This window comes from Thamnophis elegans, chromosome 17, assembly GCF_009769535.1.
Source record: "Thamnophis elegans isolate rThaEle1 chromosome 17, rThaEle1.pri, whole genome shotgun sequence".
Taxonomy (NCBI): Eukaryota; Metazoa; Chordata; class Lepidosauria; order Squamata; family Colubridae; genus Thamnophis; species Thamnophis elegans.
The window spans coordinates 12,538,388-12,554,806 of record NC_045557.1 but is presented as its reverse complement, the minus strand read 5'-3'; the positions used below and the strand labels follow the sequence as shown (position 1 = coordinate 12,554,806).

Below are 16,419 nucleotides of genomic sequence, written 5' to 3'. Positions count from 1 at the left end.
TTCTAACCAACTGTATTATATTATAGCCAACTATATTCTATTCTAACCAACTGTATTATATTATAAACAACTATATTCTATTATAACCAACTGTATTATATTATAAACAACTATATTCTATTATAACCAACTGTATTATATGATAGCCAACTATAGTCTATTCTAACCAACTGTATTATATTATAAACACTATATTCTATTATAACCAACTGTATTATATTATAAACACTATATTCTATTATAACCAACTGTATTATATTATAGCCAACTATATTCTATTATAACCAACTGTATTATATTATAGCCAACTATATTCTATTATAACCAACTGTATTATATTATAGCCAACTATATTCTATTATAACCAACTGTATTATATTATAGCCAACTATATTCTATTATAACCAACTGTATTATATTATAAACAACTATATTCTATTATAACCAACTGTATTATATTATAACCAACTATATTCTATTATAACCAACTGTATTATATTATAAACAACTATATTCTATTATACCACTGTATTCTATTATAGCCAACTAGATTCTATTATAAACCAACTGTATTCTATTATAGCCAACTATATTCTATTATAACCAACTGTATTATATTATAAACAACTATATTCTATTATAACCAACTGTATTATATTATAAACAACTATATTCTATTATAACCAACTGTATTATATTATAAACAACTATATTCTATTATAACCAACTGTATTCTATTATAGCCAACTATATTCTATTATAACCAACTGTATTCTATTATAGCCAACTATATTCTATTATAACCAACTGTATTATATTATAAACAACTATATTCTATTATAACCAACTGTATTATATTATAAACAACTATATTCTATTATAACCAACTGTATTATATTATAAACAACTATATTCTATTATAACCAACTGTATTCTATTATAGCCAACTATATTCTATTATAACCAACTGTATTCTATTATAGCAACTATATTCTATTATAACCAACTGTATTATATTATAACAACTATATTCTATTATAACCAACTGTATTATATTATAAACAACTATATTCTATTATAACCAACTGTATTATATTATAAACAACTATATTCTATTATAACCAACTGTATTCTATTATAGCCAACTATATTCTATTATAACCAACTGTATTCTATTATAGCCAACTATATTCTATTATAACCAACTATTTTATATTATAGCCAACTAAAGGCAACCAACTTTTGATTCTGTCTTTCTCATCTCAGACAAACATGGAGATATGACAAGTCAACCATCCGGGGAATCTTGGCTTAGGAGTGGCATGAGGAATTTAGCTTTGTTGCATGCCCAGCTGAATCACAGACCTCTTACACCCAGGGTGGCAAAGCAAAGGCTGGCCTTGATTTATGGATCCTTGCTTGTTTGCAAGCCAAAAGCCAGGATTCACGAGCTTGTGGGGAGGAAGCTTAAATAGACCATTGTTGGCTTGTTCATTTGTTTTACGGCAGTAGAATTAAACGCAAAGCTACTTCTAGCACGAGGCATGTGGGGGACCAGCTGGTGCAATACTTAAGGTAGTAACAAGGAGCAGGGAAATCCCCTTTCAGCTGGGCTTTGAGACGGCCTACCTCGCAGGGATGTTGTTCTTGGCAGGAAAAGATTTGGACAAGCGGCCTTGAGTTCTTTTGAGCCCAGAAACCGTACAAAATGAAATCATTTTCTCCAAGCGGCATAGAAATTGAACCGATGCTGGTGATTAGATCAGGGGTGTCCAATCTTAAGCCCTGTGGAGTTGAAGTTGAATTCTGGGAGTTGAAGTCCACATGTCTTAAAGTGGCCAAGGTCGGCCACCCCGGGGTTAATAATGACCCCTCAGTTGCCCTGTTGGCATCTGCTCAGCCTCCCACGCAGGAGCTGGAATTGCCACCGGGCAGCTACCAAAGGGAACCCAACCACAGATGCTCCCCGAAGAGAACCGGAGAAGCAAGGAAGAGTCAATCAATGCAGGCTTAACTCAGGCTTGGCTCTTCGACTGAGCCACACAGTGGTTTGTTTGTGGGAACTCGGCAACTGCTGTTTGCTAGCCTCAGCTTCCCGCTCAGGGTGATTCATAGCCCCAATGGACTGTGGTTTCTTCAGCAAAGACGTTTGAAATCTTCTTTACACCTTTTTTTCCCTTGGATGCTCATCCTGCCTGGCATCTGCTGGGAATTTACCATAGCCTCGAGATGGGAAAGTGCTTAGGGCAATGGTTCTCAACCATAGCCACCTCAGAAGTGTGGCTTTCGGCTCCCAGAATTCCCAGTCATCTCAATTTAAGATATAGGGACTTCAACTCCCAGAATTCCCCACTCAGCATGCTTCTAGATTCATGGACTTCAACTCCCAGAATTGTCCAGTCATTGTACTTTAAGAAATACGGACTTCAACTCCCAGAATTCCCCAGTCAACGTGCTTTAAGAAATATGGACTTCAACTCCCAGAATTCCCTAGTGGTTGTGCTTTAAGAAATATGGACTTCAACTGCCAGAATTTCCAATTATCGTGCTTTAAAATATATGGACTTCAACTCCCAGAATACAACTGATTGGAGGAATTCTGGGTGTTGAAGTCCACCCATCTTAAAGTTGCAAAGATCGAACAACACTATTCCAGAAGGCACAAGTCTATAAAACACAGAGATGATTTTTATGATTTTTTTTTATGATTTTATTAAGAATTTATATGCCGCCCTTTTCCCTGAGGGGAGGAGATCTTTCCTTTTTTAAAATTTTCCTGCAGCATAAGGGAGGGGGGGTGGTTCAACACTCTTTCACAACTCCAGAAGCACCAAGAGGACACTGAAATAGGATAGGGTCTCTTGCTTGAGCAGGGGGCTGGACTAGAAGGCCTCCAAGGTCCCTTTCCAGGTCTATTCTGATTATCTTGGGAGGGGCTCTCTCTCTCTCTCTCTCTTTTTCTTCCACCCCCTCTCTATTTACCTATCATCTCTCCCCCCCCTCTCTCCTCCCTCCCTTCCTTGGCTAATTACTTCTGGATTACACTGAAGCTCCATCTGCTCACACCTCTCGTGAGCAAGGCTTGGCCAGCAAGCACCCAATGACATCAATGAAATGAGATGGGTGATCCATGGGTGTGTATTGTGGGGTGAGCAGCATCCGCCAGGCTCCAATTTTTCGTTTAGGGCCTGCCAGGATTCAGTTCTCCCTTCTGTGATACACAACCCACAATTCTGAGATTTCCCTTCCTACAAAAAGGCAGTCCTGGGGATTGTGCGAATGCAGGCCGAGAAAGTGGGTGCAGAGATAAGGATTAGGCCAATGGGGTTTTGGGTAGCCAAGATTGGCATCTGGGCAGTGTTTCCCTACGCAGATTCCACCTGTTTTCGTCCTCCCAAGCCAGCCTGATAATTCTGCGTGAGTCAGAAAGTGTCCTTGTTTTTGGAAACAAGAAAGAAAGAAAGAAAGAAAGAAAGAAAGAAAGAGAAAGAAAGAAAGAAAGAAAGAAAGAAAGAAAGAAAGAAAGAAAGAGGGGGCTTAGCAGTGAGAAGATGGACTTTCAGGCACTTCCTGAATGACCATCTATACCGGAGTCTTTTTGGAGGATTCTTTGAATCTAAGCTGTCCCGAAGAGACAGTGACGTGGGAGGAACTCCACGGTCCCAGAGGTACCCGCAAAATCTCTGGGAACCTAAGGAAAGCCTTCCTAATCCAGTGGCTTCCGGATCGGCTAAACAATGCCGACTGTAACTGCGAAGACCCAGAGAGAGAGCAGAATATGAGCAGGTCGTTTGATGTGAGTTTTAAATCCTTTTTTTTGTTGGAAAGAGAGCACCCTAAATTTGGAAACTTAGTTTAAAATAAGGCTGAGAAGTGAGAAAAGCGGCGGAGATAATGTTTGCCATTTGGAAGTTTATTTTTCTGTTCCTTTTTCTAATTCCTAAGCCGGGCTGGACTTTCCTGTAATTTGAATCGGCTTTTTGCATTCCTTCTCTTTGTTGTCGACACCTTTAACTTTGAATTTATTGGGGCACTAAATCTTAAACTTAAAGTGCTTTGAAGATTGGTTTTTTTTTTCTTTGGCTTGCTTTTCTTCGTTGCCTTTTAGCCCTTTTGAGGTTTGTCTTTTTTTTTTTACAATTAGTAATTAACAAACGAATGGACTAAACAAGCTGTAATTACAAACTACAAGCCAACACTGCCATCTTGTGGACTTGGACTTTGTTATTAAAATCCCCCCTGTAATGTACTTGATTTACGTGTTTACGCAGCTGGCAAACTGAGATAAAACAGCAAAGCTGACCGTGACCTTGAAGAGACTCTTATCTTAGGGGGGGAAAAAAAGAGTCCGGGAAAAATCATTTGTTTTAGCTTGTTGGCATCCTTTCATCTCCCAACACCATTCTCATATTACCGGCTGTGGAGATATCGACACCAAGTTTTTCTTTTTTGATCATCACCATCGACCTTTTGATCTTTTACATATTTTTTTTCTCTTCTCTGTTTTTGATTTTTTTTTAACCTCTGGATCACCTCTTGACTATCTACATTTTTTCTGCTTCTTTCTTTTCTCACTTGTAACTGAAGCACCCCTTCTCCCCTTTTTGGAGGGGGGGTATCTTCCTTTTTTTTTTATTACTATTTCATACTCTCTTACTTATATATATATATATTTTATTGCACTCTACTGCATTTCATCCTTGAAACAAAAAAAAAAAAAACCTTCCTCTTCTTTCCTTCCTTTTCTTTCCCTTCTCTCTTTTCCTTCCTTTTTTCCCTCCCCCCTTTTCTTATTTCCCCTCTCCCTCCTCTGTGTACTTTACGTACTTAATCCACTATACTTATAACCCTCTACCCTCTAATACTAATTGGCTATGAGTAGAAAAGCAGTTGCCCCTGGCTTTACATCAACCCCTGCCCCCTCACCTGCGGGAGGCCAGAGGACAACACAGATGACGTCTCATCAGGAAAAAGAGAAGGAAGACAACTTTGAAACACTTATACAAATGATGCAGAAAATGCAAGCAGGAAACGATACCCTTGTAAAAAAAATGGAGGCAATGGAACAACAAAATCTAAGTATTGTACAAAAGGTTGATAATATGGAAGGAAAAGTAGAAAGTATACACAACTGGATGCTGAAATATGAAAATAGGATTCAAAAAATTGAAAATAAGATTCAAGAAGGAGAGAAGAAAACTGAAAAGCTAGAGATTAGACTAAGTGATGTAGAAAGAGAGAGCAGTGGAATATTAAGATGGGAGATGGACAGGTCTGAATTTTTTTTAAGATTCCAAAACATAGAAGAAGAAAAAGGAGAGGACTTAGTCCAGATAATTTCAAATATTTTGATAGATGTTCTGGGATGTCCAGGACCAAATAAAAGAAACAATTGATGAGACTTTTAGAGTATACACAAGGTATGCAATGAGAAATGCTCTTCCAAGGGAAGTGCATGTAAGATTTACTAAGAAAACAATTAAATCACAAATCCTACAGAAAATGAGAGACAGAAAATTAGAATATAAGGAAAGGAGATTGTAGTACTTAAACAAATCCCAAGAGAGGTGAGAGAGAGGAGAAGAGAATATCAATTTCTGACCAAAGTATTGATAAAAAAGGTGTTAACTACAGATGGCTCATACCGGAAGGTTTATTATGTACTTGGCAAGGACAAAGACACAGGATAGATACAATTGAGAAGGCAGAAGCTTTCTACGAAGATACTTCAGAGAACGGCGGAGAAAGCTGGGAAAGACGATGCAGTGATACAAATACTGGAACCACCTGTAACCGCGACCGAAAAAATAGAAGGAGCAGTAGGTGGAAGTGAGAAAGAAGGGGAGATAGGGAATGGGAGCTGCAAAGAAAAACGAGAACCTAGATCCACTAGAGCAATAAACCCTGTATATAAAGTATAACATGGAAGAAAGAAAAATGATTACAATTAACATTAATGGACTCAATTCGGTAGCTAAAAGGAAGAAAGTATTTCATAAATTAGAGAAGTTACAACTTGACATAATTTGTCTGCAAGAAGTACATATCCAAAAGAAATATGAACATTTATTAACTCAACCAAAGCTTGGGAAAATGTTTTCATCATTGGCAATTGTAAGAAAGAGGAGTGGTCTTCTATATTAAAGGCACATCCCAACAAAAGTAGTATACGCAGAGGAAGAGGGAAGAATTTTGATGGTGGAAATTATGGACACCAAAAAGGACACTCCTAATTGGAATCTACGCCCTAATAGAAAACAAGATGAATTCTACAAAAAACTACACAAAAAAGTTTTGGAACTAGACTATGCTGATATTTGTATGATGGGAGACTTTAATGGCATTGTGAATCCAAATATGGACTATAAAACACATAAAACAAAAAAATTAAACAGGAAGCCTCTGCCAAAATCTTTTTTCAGGATGACAGATGAACTAAATTTAAAAGATATATGGAGAGAAAGAAACGTTAAAAAAGAACAATATACCTTCTACTCAAATAGACATTCTTCACTCTCCAGAATAGATATGATATGGGTTTCAGCGGACCTGAGCTCCAACATAAAAGAAATTGAGATCGAAGCTAGCACCTGGGCGGACCATAATCCAATTTTAATTAAATGGAAAGGACAAAGGGTAAGATCTAGATGGACACTAAATAACACTATATTGAAAGAAAAAGAGTTTGTACAAAAATGGAAAAAGAGTTAGTCCTTTTTTTTAAAGAAAATAGGAAAGAAGATACGTCGTTGCAGAATCTCTGGGACACAATGAAGGCTGTTATTAGAGGTTTGACAATAGACTACACAAGGAAGAGAAACTCCAAAAAAAGACAAATGCATAAAGCTTTAGACAACGACTATAAGAGATCTCTTGAAAGAGATCTACAGAGAGCACCACAAAAAAAAGATGTTAAAATAAAGATGGACATAATTAAACACAAAATGGACTTATTAGAAAAGGAAGAACTGGCACAAAAAATTAGAGGTGCCAAACAGAATTATTTTGAAAATGCGAACAAACCAGGCAGGTGGTTAGCATATAAGATGAAAAAAGAGAGAGAAACAAAGAAAATACTACAACTAAGAGACAAACATGGAGAAATTCAATATGGAAATACCGAAAAGAAAAAAAAAATTATACATGATTACTACGTTAAACTTTATGAACAAGAGAAGGTGGAGGAGGGACGAGTCAAAAAGTATCTACAAGATGCCAATCTCCCCCAGGTACCAGATGAAACTAGAACAATGTTAGAAAGTAAAATAACAATGATGGAGCTAACAGAGGCACTTAAAAAACAAAATAATGGGGACTTCCTGGGGGCGTGGCCTGTTGCCGAGGAGGGCTCCACCGAGCTCCTCAGAGATCTGGTCTGTATATCTAAATAAGATCATAGATAGCACCCCTTTTTGGCTAAGAAAGGGGCAGGGAGGATAGCTCCGTAGACTAGGGTCTATTCGTAAGCCACAGCCTTTTTCTTTTTTTGGCTGTGGAAGAGATTAGATCCAGCCGAAGCGGAGCTTTTATCTCCGGCCAGTTCTTCTCAGCTGCCTTTTTTTTTTTGGCAGCCCCAGACAGGCTAGCCCCCCCCCCAGGACAAAACAAAGTTTTTTCAAGCTAGATTTGATACGGGAGGGTACCACCCCTGTGAGATTTATGCTTTTATTACTATCTTAAATACCAGCACCATTCGTCTTAAAGACTTCTTTGTTTAAATAGACTTCAAAATGGCGATTTCTCTCCGTGGATGATTACTGGATGTACTTAGCCGGGTTTATCTTCCTGCAGACCGCTCCTTAACAAAATAAACTCTTTTTCTTTGGAAATAGAGGGGAGCGAAGCGCTGCTTACTTGTTTATTTATTATGGCACCCAGATCAAAGAAGCGTCTTGCTACAAATGTGTCTAAAGAATTTAAAGAATCTTTTTTGGAAACACAGCCTTTGTCTCCTACGCCCTTTACTGGAGAAGTTTTAACACAGGAATATCTCTTTAAAATCTTTAATGCCTTTAAGCAAGAAATTAAGGAATTTGTATTGCAACTTTATGATGATCTAAAATCTAAAGTTAATCAAATGAAGGCGAATACGTTTGCAGCCGTGTCTGCCCTGTCAGATTACTCTGCTGAAATAGAGAACAAATTGGAAAGTCTGGAGAAGGCTAATTTTAATTTGACTACCAATATTCAAATTTTACAAGAAAAAATTAGAAATAACGAAGAACAGCTTATGATGCTAAATTTTAATAGGAAGGCATTTTCAATAAGAGTCAGAGGATTCCGTGAAAAGGAGCAAGAGAATTTGAAACAGACCTTTGCTGAAGCCTTCAGCCATGCGCTGGGAAGCCCGGGACTTAACTTTGATTGGCAGATTCGGAAAATCTATCGCCAGAACTCATTGATAGCGGAACAGCGACAGCTCCCGAGGACATAATTATACATTTCTCTACAAAAGAATCTAGAAACGCGATTGTGCAAAGTTTCATAATAACAGTCTCCGAGTTGATGACCAGGACGTGATTGTCTTCAAAGATATACCTTTCCAGATGTTGAAAGCAAGAAGGGACTACACTTTTTTAACTAAAGAGCTTAGGAGTCAACAGATTCGATACAGATGGGAGGCCCCTGCCGGCATCACGGTTACATTTGAGAATCAAAGATTTCGTCTTAACTCTGTTTCGGAGGCTCAAGATTTCTATTGTAGGATTCTGAAGGCGGGACTTCCTGACGCGCTTGGAAGAGAGGAGAGACAAGCGGAAGGAGAAAGCAAACGGCTGGCCATGCGGCTGCAAGATGGAGGGGGTAGCCCCTCCTCCCTCGGAGAAGCAGAAGAACGCAGATCGAGAATTTAGATACTTCAAAAGACTTCCTAAAGTTGAGGACTGAATGGGGGTTTGAGACCTCTCTCCGGTAGAAAAAGTGGACTAATTTTTATCAGAAGGGAAAGCTGGGTGAAACTACTTTGAGCTAGATTCTAAAGTAACGTTAGCATAAATTTGATAGTGGTTAAAAGAATGCGGAATGATTTATGTTGTTTAAACTTTGTTAGATGGGACTATTTTAAAATAGAAGGTTAACTGACTCTTGCTGAAAGTATTATTTGAATATGATCCATGCTATTTAACTTTTATTTGAAGGGAAAGTTGGTTGTAATAGTTCTGAGTTACTTTTCAAATAAACGCTAGTATAAATTTGATAGTGGTAAATATTAGACAAGCAAGAGATGAGGGTAAAATGCATGTGGAATGAACTACGTTATTTGTGGTAAATATCAGACAAGCAAGGGAAGAGGGCAAAATTTACGTTGTTTAAAGCTTATTAGAACAGGAAGCCGCTTGGGATTATCTTAAGATAACTTTAAAAAGAATGCGGAATGATTTATGTTGTTTAAACTTTGTTAGAAGCTACTACCTTAAAATAGAAGGTTAACTGACTCTTGCTGAAAGTATTATTGGAATATGTGGAATGATTCATGCTACAAATCGCTCTGAGTTATATTTTAAACAAATGGTAGTATAAATTTGATAGTGGTAAATATCAGACAAGTGGGGGATGAGGGTAAAATACATGTGGAATGAACTAAGTTATTTAAATCCTATTAGAAGGGGAAGTCGGTTGGAATTATCTTAAGATAGAAATTGATTCCTGTGTAAAGTAATATCTGATCTACGCTGCTTAACTTTACTAAGAAGGGGAAATCTGGTTAGATTATTTTGAATTACTGTTTGAAAAAGGGGTAAAGAAAGATCATTTACGTTATTTAAATTTTACTAGAAGGGAAAGTTTGATTACTTGTCTGTAAAGTTATATTTGAATATATGGCATGAACCACGCTGCTTAAATCTTATTGGAAGGGATCATGAGGTTTAGGAAGGGAACGGGAGAGTCTACAGAAGGTCGGGGTAAATAGCAAAGAAGTAAGAGACGAGAATAAAATATAGATAGAATGATTTATACTATTTAAGCATAGATAAAGATGGGGGGCTGAGACCAACACAAAGAGTGGTTTCTTTTTTTTCTCTCTCTCTTTTCTCTTTTCTTTTTTTTTCCTTTTTTTTTCTTTCTCTGCTTTTCTTTTTTTTTTTTGATATATTACTTTTATTTTTTAATCCATATGTATACAAGATATTTTAGATAGAAGGTAGTGCCAGGTGTGGGCCCTGGGAAGTCGGGAGGATTAGGGATGGGGATTGTGGGGGGTGGGGTGGGGGGGTATTAACATAGTCTTAATAAGAACAAGAATGTATTTATATACGGTGGTTCTTTTTTTATTATTATTATTATTATTTTTTTCCCTTGGTTCACTTTACTTTTATCAGATCAAACAACACTCGAATAAAGGCATACACCAAGGAGGGAGGTAGAGGGAAGGAAGAGGGAGGAGTAAGGAAGGAGTAAGGGGAATGTAAGGAGTAAGGGGAATGTAAGGAGTAAGGGGAATGTAAGGAGGGTGTCTGGGGAGTAAGGGGAGAAGGAAGGTTTGAGGGGAAAGGGAAGTAGGAGGGGAGTGTTAGAGGGAGAAAGGAAAGTTGGAGGGGGTAGATGGGGTGTATGGAGGATGCAAGGGTTAGGTGGGGTTGTGAATGATGAGTTGTGTTTCCTTTTTACTTGTTCGTTTTATTCCCTTTTTCTTTTTTTTCTTTTTTTCTTTTCTTATAGTAAATACCCTGTATATAAATGATTGCAAATGGAATGTGAAAATTGAATAAAATATTTTATAAAAAAAACAAAAAAAACAAAATAATGGGAGAGCCCCAGGACCAGATGGTCTACCCGTGGAATTCTACAGAACATTTGAAGAAATATTGACCCTCCCACTCCTACAAGTCATGAATGAAGTGATGACTGAGAACCAAATACCGAAGTCATGGTCAGAAGCGTATATCACATTACTACCCAAGGAAGAGACTGATTTAACACAAATCAAGAATTATAGACCAATCTCTTTATTAAACTCAGACTACAAGCTATTTGCATCTATACCAGCTGAGAGACTTAAAAAATACTTAAATGGCTTCATCCATTCAGATCAAAATGGCTTTTTACCTAAAAGACAAATCAAAGACAATATGAGAATAATTTTGAATACCTTGGAATACTATGAGGCCCATCCAGAAAAACAATTGGCACTGATGTTCCTCGATGCGCAGAAGGCCTTTGATAATGTGAATTGGCAGTTTATGTTTTTGCAACTGGAGCAGATGAACTTTGGCAAGAAATTCACTCAAAGTATACGAACGATATACCAGAAACAAGCAGCAAAGATAATGGTAAATGGAGAACTAACAGAACCGATTGAAATAAAGAGAGGTACAAGACAAGGCTGCCCACTATCTCCGCTACTTTTTGTCCTAACACTAGAGGTCTTAAACAGAAAGATTAGAGAAGAAGAAGAAATAAGAGGGAATGAAAATTAAGAGAGAAGAGTATAAACTGCAAGCGTTCGCAGACGACTTAGTTTTCATTCTTGAAGACCCATTAGAAACTGCACCCAAATTGTTAGAAAGAATAGAGGAATATGGAGAAGTAGCAGGCTTGAAAATAAACAAAGATAAAACAAAGATCATGACAAAGAATATCCCAGCTACACAAAAGGATCAGTTGTCAGAAATGTTGCAGATTCAAAACACAAGTAAAATTAAATATTTGGGGATACATTTATCACCTAGATGTAGCACTCTTAAAGAGGATAATTATACCAGATTAAAACGACAAATAGCAATCGATTTGGAGAAATGGGGAAACTTGCATTTATCAATGATGGGAAGAATTTCTACAATTAAAATGAACATTCTACCTAGAATTTTATATCTGTTTCAGACAATCCCAATTAGACTGGGTAAGGATTTTTTTCTAGACTTAAATAAAATAGTTTTGAAATTTATTTGGCAAGGGAAAAAAGCTAGAATAAAGCTTAAATTACTACAAGATGTTAGATCAAGAGGAGGTTTTGGTTTACCCGATTGGGAGCTATACTATCAGGCAGCAAACCTGATGTGGATTAAGGAGTGGATATCATTAAAAAACTCTAGATTATTGAACGTAGAAGGTCATGATTTGCTGTTGGGATGGCATGCCTTCTTATGGTATAAGGGAACTAAACCACATGGTTACTTTAGAAGACATTATATAAGGGAGGCATTGTTGTTAAATTGGGAAAAGATTAAAAAATTACATTATTTAAAAATTCCAGTCTGGACATCAACAATTGAAGCATTCTCGTATCCGATAATACATAAAAAGGAACAAACAGTTAGATATATAGAATTATTGAATGCAGAGGGTGAGCTCAAATCTAGTCAAGAGTTGAAGCAAGAAGGGATGGAAATGAACTGGTATTCATATGTACAGATACAATCTAGATATAATGAAGATAGAAAAAACTAAAGGTCTATATAATAAAATGACTGAGCTAGATAAAATTCTAACAGGTACCGATGAAAAAGTAATTAAAAAACTATATGGATATTTATTGGAGTTTAAATTGCATGAAGAACAAGTTAAAGAAACTATGATTGCTTGGGGGAAAAATTTTAAGTATGGGATTGATTTAGAGAATTGGCAGAAATTGTGGTCTCAAAATTACAAAATGACAATGTCTACTGCATATAGAGAAAACTTGTATAAGATGTTTTATAGGTGGCATCTACCCCCGACCAGAATCGCAAGAATGTTTAAGAATAAATCAGAAAAGTGTTGGAAATGTCACCAGATACCTGGCTCATACTACCACACGTGGTGGACTTGCACTGAAGCCAAAAGATACTGGACTAAAATCCACATGTGGTTGGAGAAAATGATACATAAACAAATAGACTTTAAACCAGAGGTCTTTTTATTGGGAATTTTACCAGAAACCTACAATAAAGACTTAAAATATTTGATTGTAAATGTTGTAACAGCAGCCAGAATTGTATTTGCAAAAAACTGGAAAAATGAAACAATACCAAAAGAGGAAGAAATCATTCGAAAAATAATGGACTGTGCCGAAATGAGTAAATTGACATTTGAAATTAGAGAGCAAGAGGATGAACAATTTTATAAGATATGGGACCTGTTTTATCAATGGCTAAGGGAAAAAGAACAAAATTTTGGAAATGAAAAATGATATACTTATGCTTTAATTGGAAAAAGTAAATGATGATATAATTATGCTGTGAAATAATTCAACAATGATATAAGGAAGTACTAATATAAGGTCTGGTGATATAATGTATAAGGTTAAGAATTTATTATAATGATATTTCGCTGCTGATAAGGTAATTCTAGTAGGGGAACAAATGAAAACTGGTATATATAGGCAGCGATGCCTTGTTGAACAATGAAGGAATAAGATCTCTGTTTGAAGGTATGAAATGCAAGGTTAACAATGAATAGAAGTATATTCTCTGGGGGAAAACAATGCTAATGTTAACTGAATATATATGGTAGAAGGAAAATGAGACCTTTAGTTACATTAGAGGAAATATCTGAGATGGTAAACATTATTTGAAGATGTAGATGTTAAAACAACCGTAATCAAACGACATGCTGCATGTGATGATGGTTTTTTTTCTTTTTCTTTTTCTTTTTGTTTTTTTTCCCCCTTCCCTTTTTGGACCTTTTTTGTCCTTTTTGGCCTTCCCCCCTCCCCCCACCCCCCTTTTTTTTTCTTCTTCCTCTCTCCCTTGTTTTACTTTGTTGTTTTTTGTTTTTTAAACCCTAGCTTATTGTGGTGCTTATTAAATATACAATAGAGAGATACGGGATGTATAAACTTAGTAGGGATGCACCTGTGATTAAACGACATATTGTATGTGAAGATTGGTTTTCCCTCCCCCCCCCTTTTTTTCTCTCCATCCTCTCCCTTTCCCATTGTTGTCTATGTAACAAAAAAATAAAAATAATTAAAAAAGAAAGAAAGAAAGAAAGAAAGAAAGAAAGAAAGAAAGGGGACCTCTTCCAGCCAAGACCCCTCTCCAAAAGCGGGGTGGGCTAAGCTCTCTCCAGTCCTAGCCAAGCCCCCCCCCCACCTCCCTCCCTTAGCCTGGAGGCTCCGAAGCAACCTCTGTCCGAGGCTCGTCCCGCTCAGAGGCTCCTCCGCTGGAGCCTCCGCACTCTGCACGTGCCCAGGAGCCCCCTCCCCATCCAGCCCCCGACTCACCCCACTCCAGAAACTGCTGGACGCTCCTCTCGCGGCGCAGCGGGGCGGCGCTGCATTCCTGGTGGACGCAGAGCAGGAGGTCGAGCAGCCCCTCCAGGCCCGCCGCCCCCTCGCCCCCCAGCAGAGCCCGCAGCCCGGCCAGGCGCCGCTCCAGCGGGCTGCACATGCTGGCTGTCCCGGCCGAGGAGGAGGAGGAGGAGGAGGAGGACGCGGGCGCCGGGCCGGATCCTCCGCGGAGCCCGCAATGGGAGCAGCCTCAGCCCCGCCCCGATGAAGTCCACATGTCTTAAAGTGGCCAAGGTCGGCCACCCCTGGGTTAATAATGACCCCTCAGTTGCCCTGTTGGCATCTGCTCAGCCTCCCACGCAGGAGCTGGAATTGCCACCGGGCAGCTACCAAAGGGAACCCAACCACAGATGCTCCCCGAAGAGAACCGGAGAAGCAAGGAAGAGTCAATCAATGCAGGCTTAACTCAGGCTTGGCTCTTCGACTGAGCCACACAGTGGTTTGTTTGTGGGAACTCGGCAACTGCTGTTTGCTAGCCTCAGCTTCCCGCTCAGGGTGATTCATAGCCCCAATGGACTGTGGTTTCTTCAGCAAACACGTTTGAAATCTTCTTTACACCTTTTTTTCCCTTGGATGCTCATCCTGCCTGGCATCTGCTGGGAATTTACGATAGCCTCGAGATGGGAAAGTGCTTAGGGCAATGGTTCTCAACCATAGCCACCTCAGAAGTGTGGCTTTCGGCTCCCAGAATTCCCCAGTCATCTCAATTTAAGATATAGGGACTTCAACTCCCAGAATTCCCCACTCAGCATGCTTCTAGATTCATGGACTTCAACTCCCAGAATTGTCCAGTCATTGTACTTTAAGAAATATGGACTTCAACTACCAGAATTCCCTAGTGGTTGTGCTTTAAGAAATATGGACTTCAACTGCCAGAATTTCCAATTATCGTGCTTTAAAATATATGGACTTCAACTCCCAGAATTCCCCACTCAGCATGCTTCTAGATTCATGGACTTCAACTCCCAGAATTGTCCAGTCATTGTACTTTAAGAAATACGGACTTCAACTCCCAGAATTCCCCAGTCAACGTGCTTTAAGAAATATGGACTTCAACTCCCAGAACTTTGCAAGAACTGGGGTGAAAGCAGATCTAGGAAGGAAGGAAGGAAGAGAAAGAGAGAGAGAGTAAAAAAAGAAAGAAGAAAGGAAGGGAGGGAAGGGAGGAAGGAAGGAAAAGAAAGAAAGGAAGAGGAAGGAAAGAGAAAGAAAGAAAGATCATTTGCAGAGATGAGCAAGAGGGAGAGAAGAAATAAATAAAAAGAAAGAAAGAAGAGAGGGAGAAGGAAGGAAGGAAAAGAAAGAGAGAAAGGAAGGAAGGAAGGAAGATCATTTGCAGAGATGGGCAAGAGAGAGAGAAAGAAAGAAAGAAAGAAAGAAAGAAAGAAAGAAAGAAAGAAAGAAAGAAAGAAAGAAAGAAAGAAAGAAAGGGGACCTCTTCCAGCCAAGACCCCTCTCCAAAAGCGGGGTGGGCTAAACTCTCTCCAGTCCTAGCCAAGCCCCCCCCCCCCACCTCCCTCCCTCAGCCTGGAGGCTCCGAAGCAACCTCTGTCCGAGGCTCGTCTCGCTCAGAGGCTCCTCCGCTGGAGCCTCCGCACTCTGCACGTGCCCAGGAGCCCCCTCCCCATCCAGCCCCCGACTCACCCCACTCCAGAAACTGCTGGACGCTCCTCTCGCGGCGCAGCGGGGCGGCGCTGCATTCCTGGTGGACGCAGAGCAGGAGGTCGAGCAGCCCCTCCAGGCCCGCCGCCCCCTCGCCCCCCAGCAGAGCCCGCAGCCCGGCCAGGCGCCGCTCCAGCGGGCTGCACATGCTGGCTGTCCCGGCCGAGGAGGAGGAGGAGGACGCGGGCGCCGGGCCGGATCCTCCGCGGAGCCCGCAATGGGAGCAGCCTCAGCCCCGCCGCCCCGCCCCGATGCTCGAGGGTTGGGCGTAACCCGACACCGGGCCAGGTAAGAAGGCGCGCCGCCCACAGCCCCGCCCGGACTACAGCGCCCATCCTCCGCGGCCGGCTCAGCGCCTCCCTCGCCCTCCGGGACCCTGGCCGGCTCTCAGCTGCGGACAGCGCCCCGCGGGCGCCCGCTTGCAACTGCGCTCCATCCAATGGATCAAAGTTGGCTGGAGGCTCCCCCCACCCCTTAAAACTTGGGGAGAACCACTTAAAGGTGTCCGAATCGAGCTGTGCAAGTTTCTCGGGTAGTAAAAGCCTCTT

The 16,419-nt window shown here is 39.8% G+C and overlaps 1 protein-coding gene across 1 annotated transcript in view; it reads right to left on the bottom strand.

The window, feature by feature from the left end:
- Window positions 1-14,315, bottom strand: part of LOC116520182 (serine/threonine-protein kinase MRCK gamma-like) — a 48,191-nt gene extending 33,876 nt beyond the window's left edge. Inside the window, 1 exon segment of the mRNA XM_032234333.1 lies at window positions 14,140-14,315. Coding sequence (XP_032090224.1) covers window positions 14,140-14,309 — 170 coding nt within the window. The 5' untranslated portion in view covers window positions 14,310-14,315.
- Window positions 14,316-16,419: the final 2,104 nt, after the last annotated feature.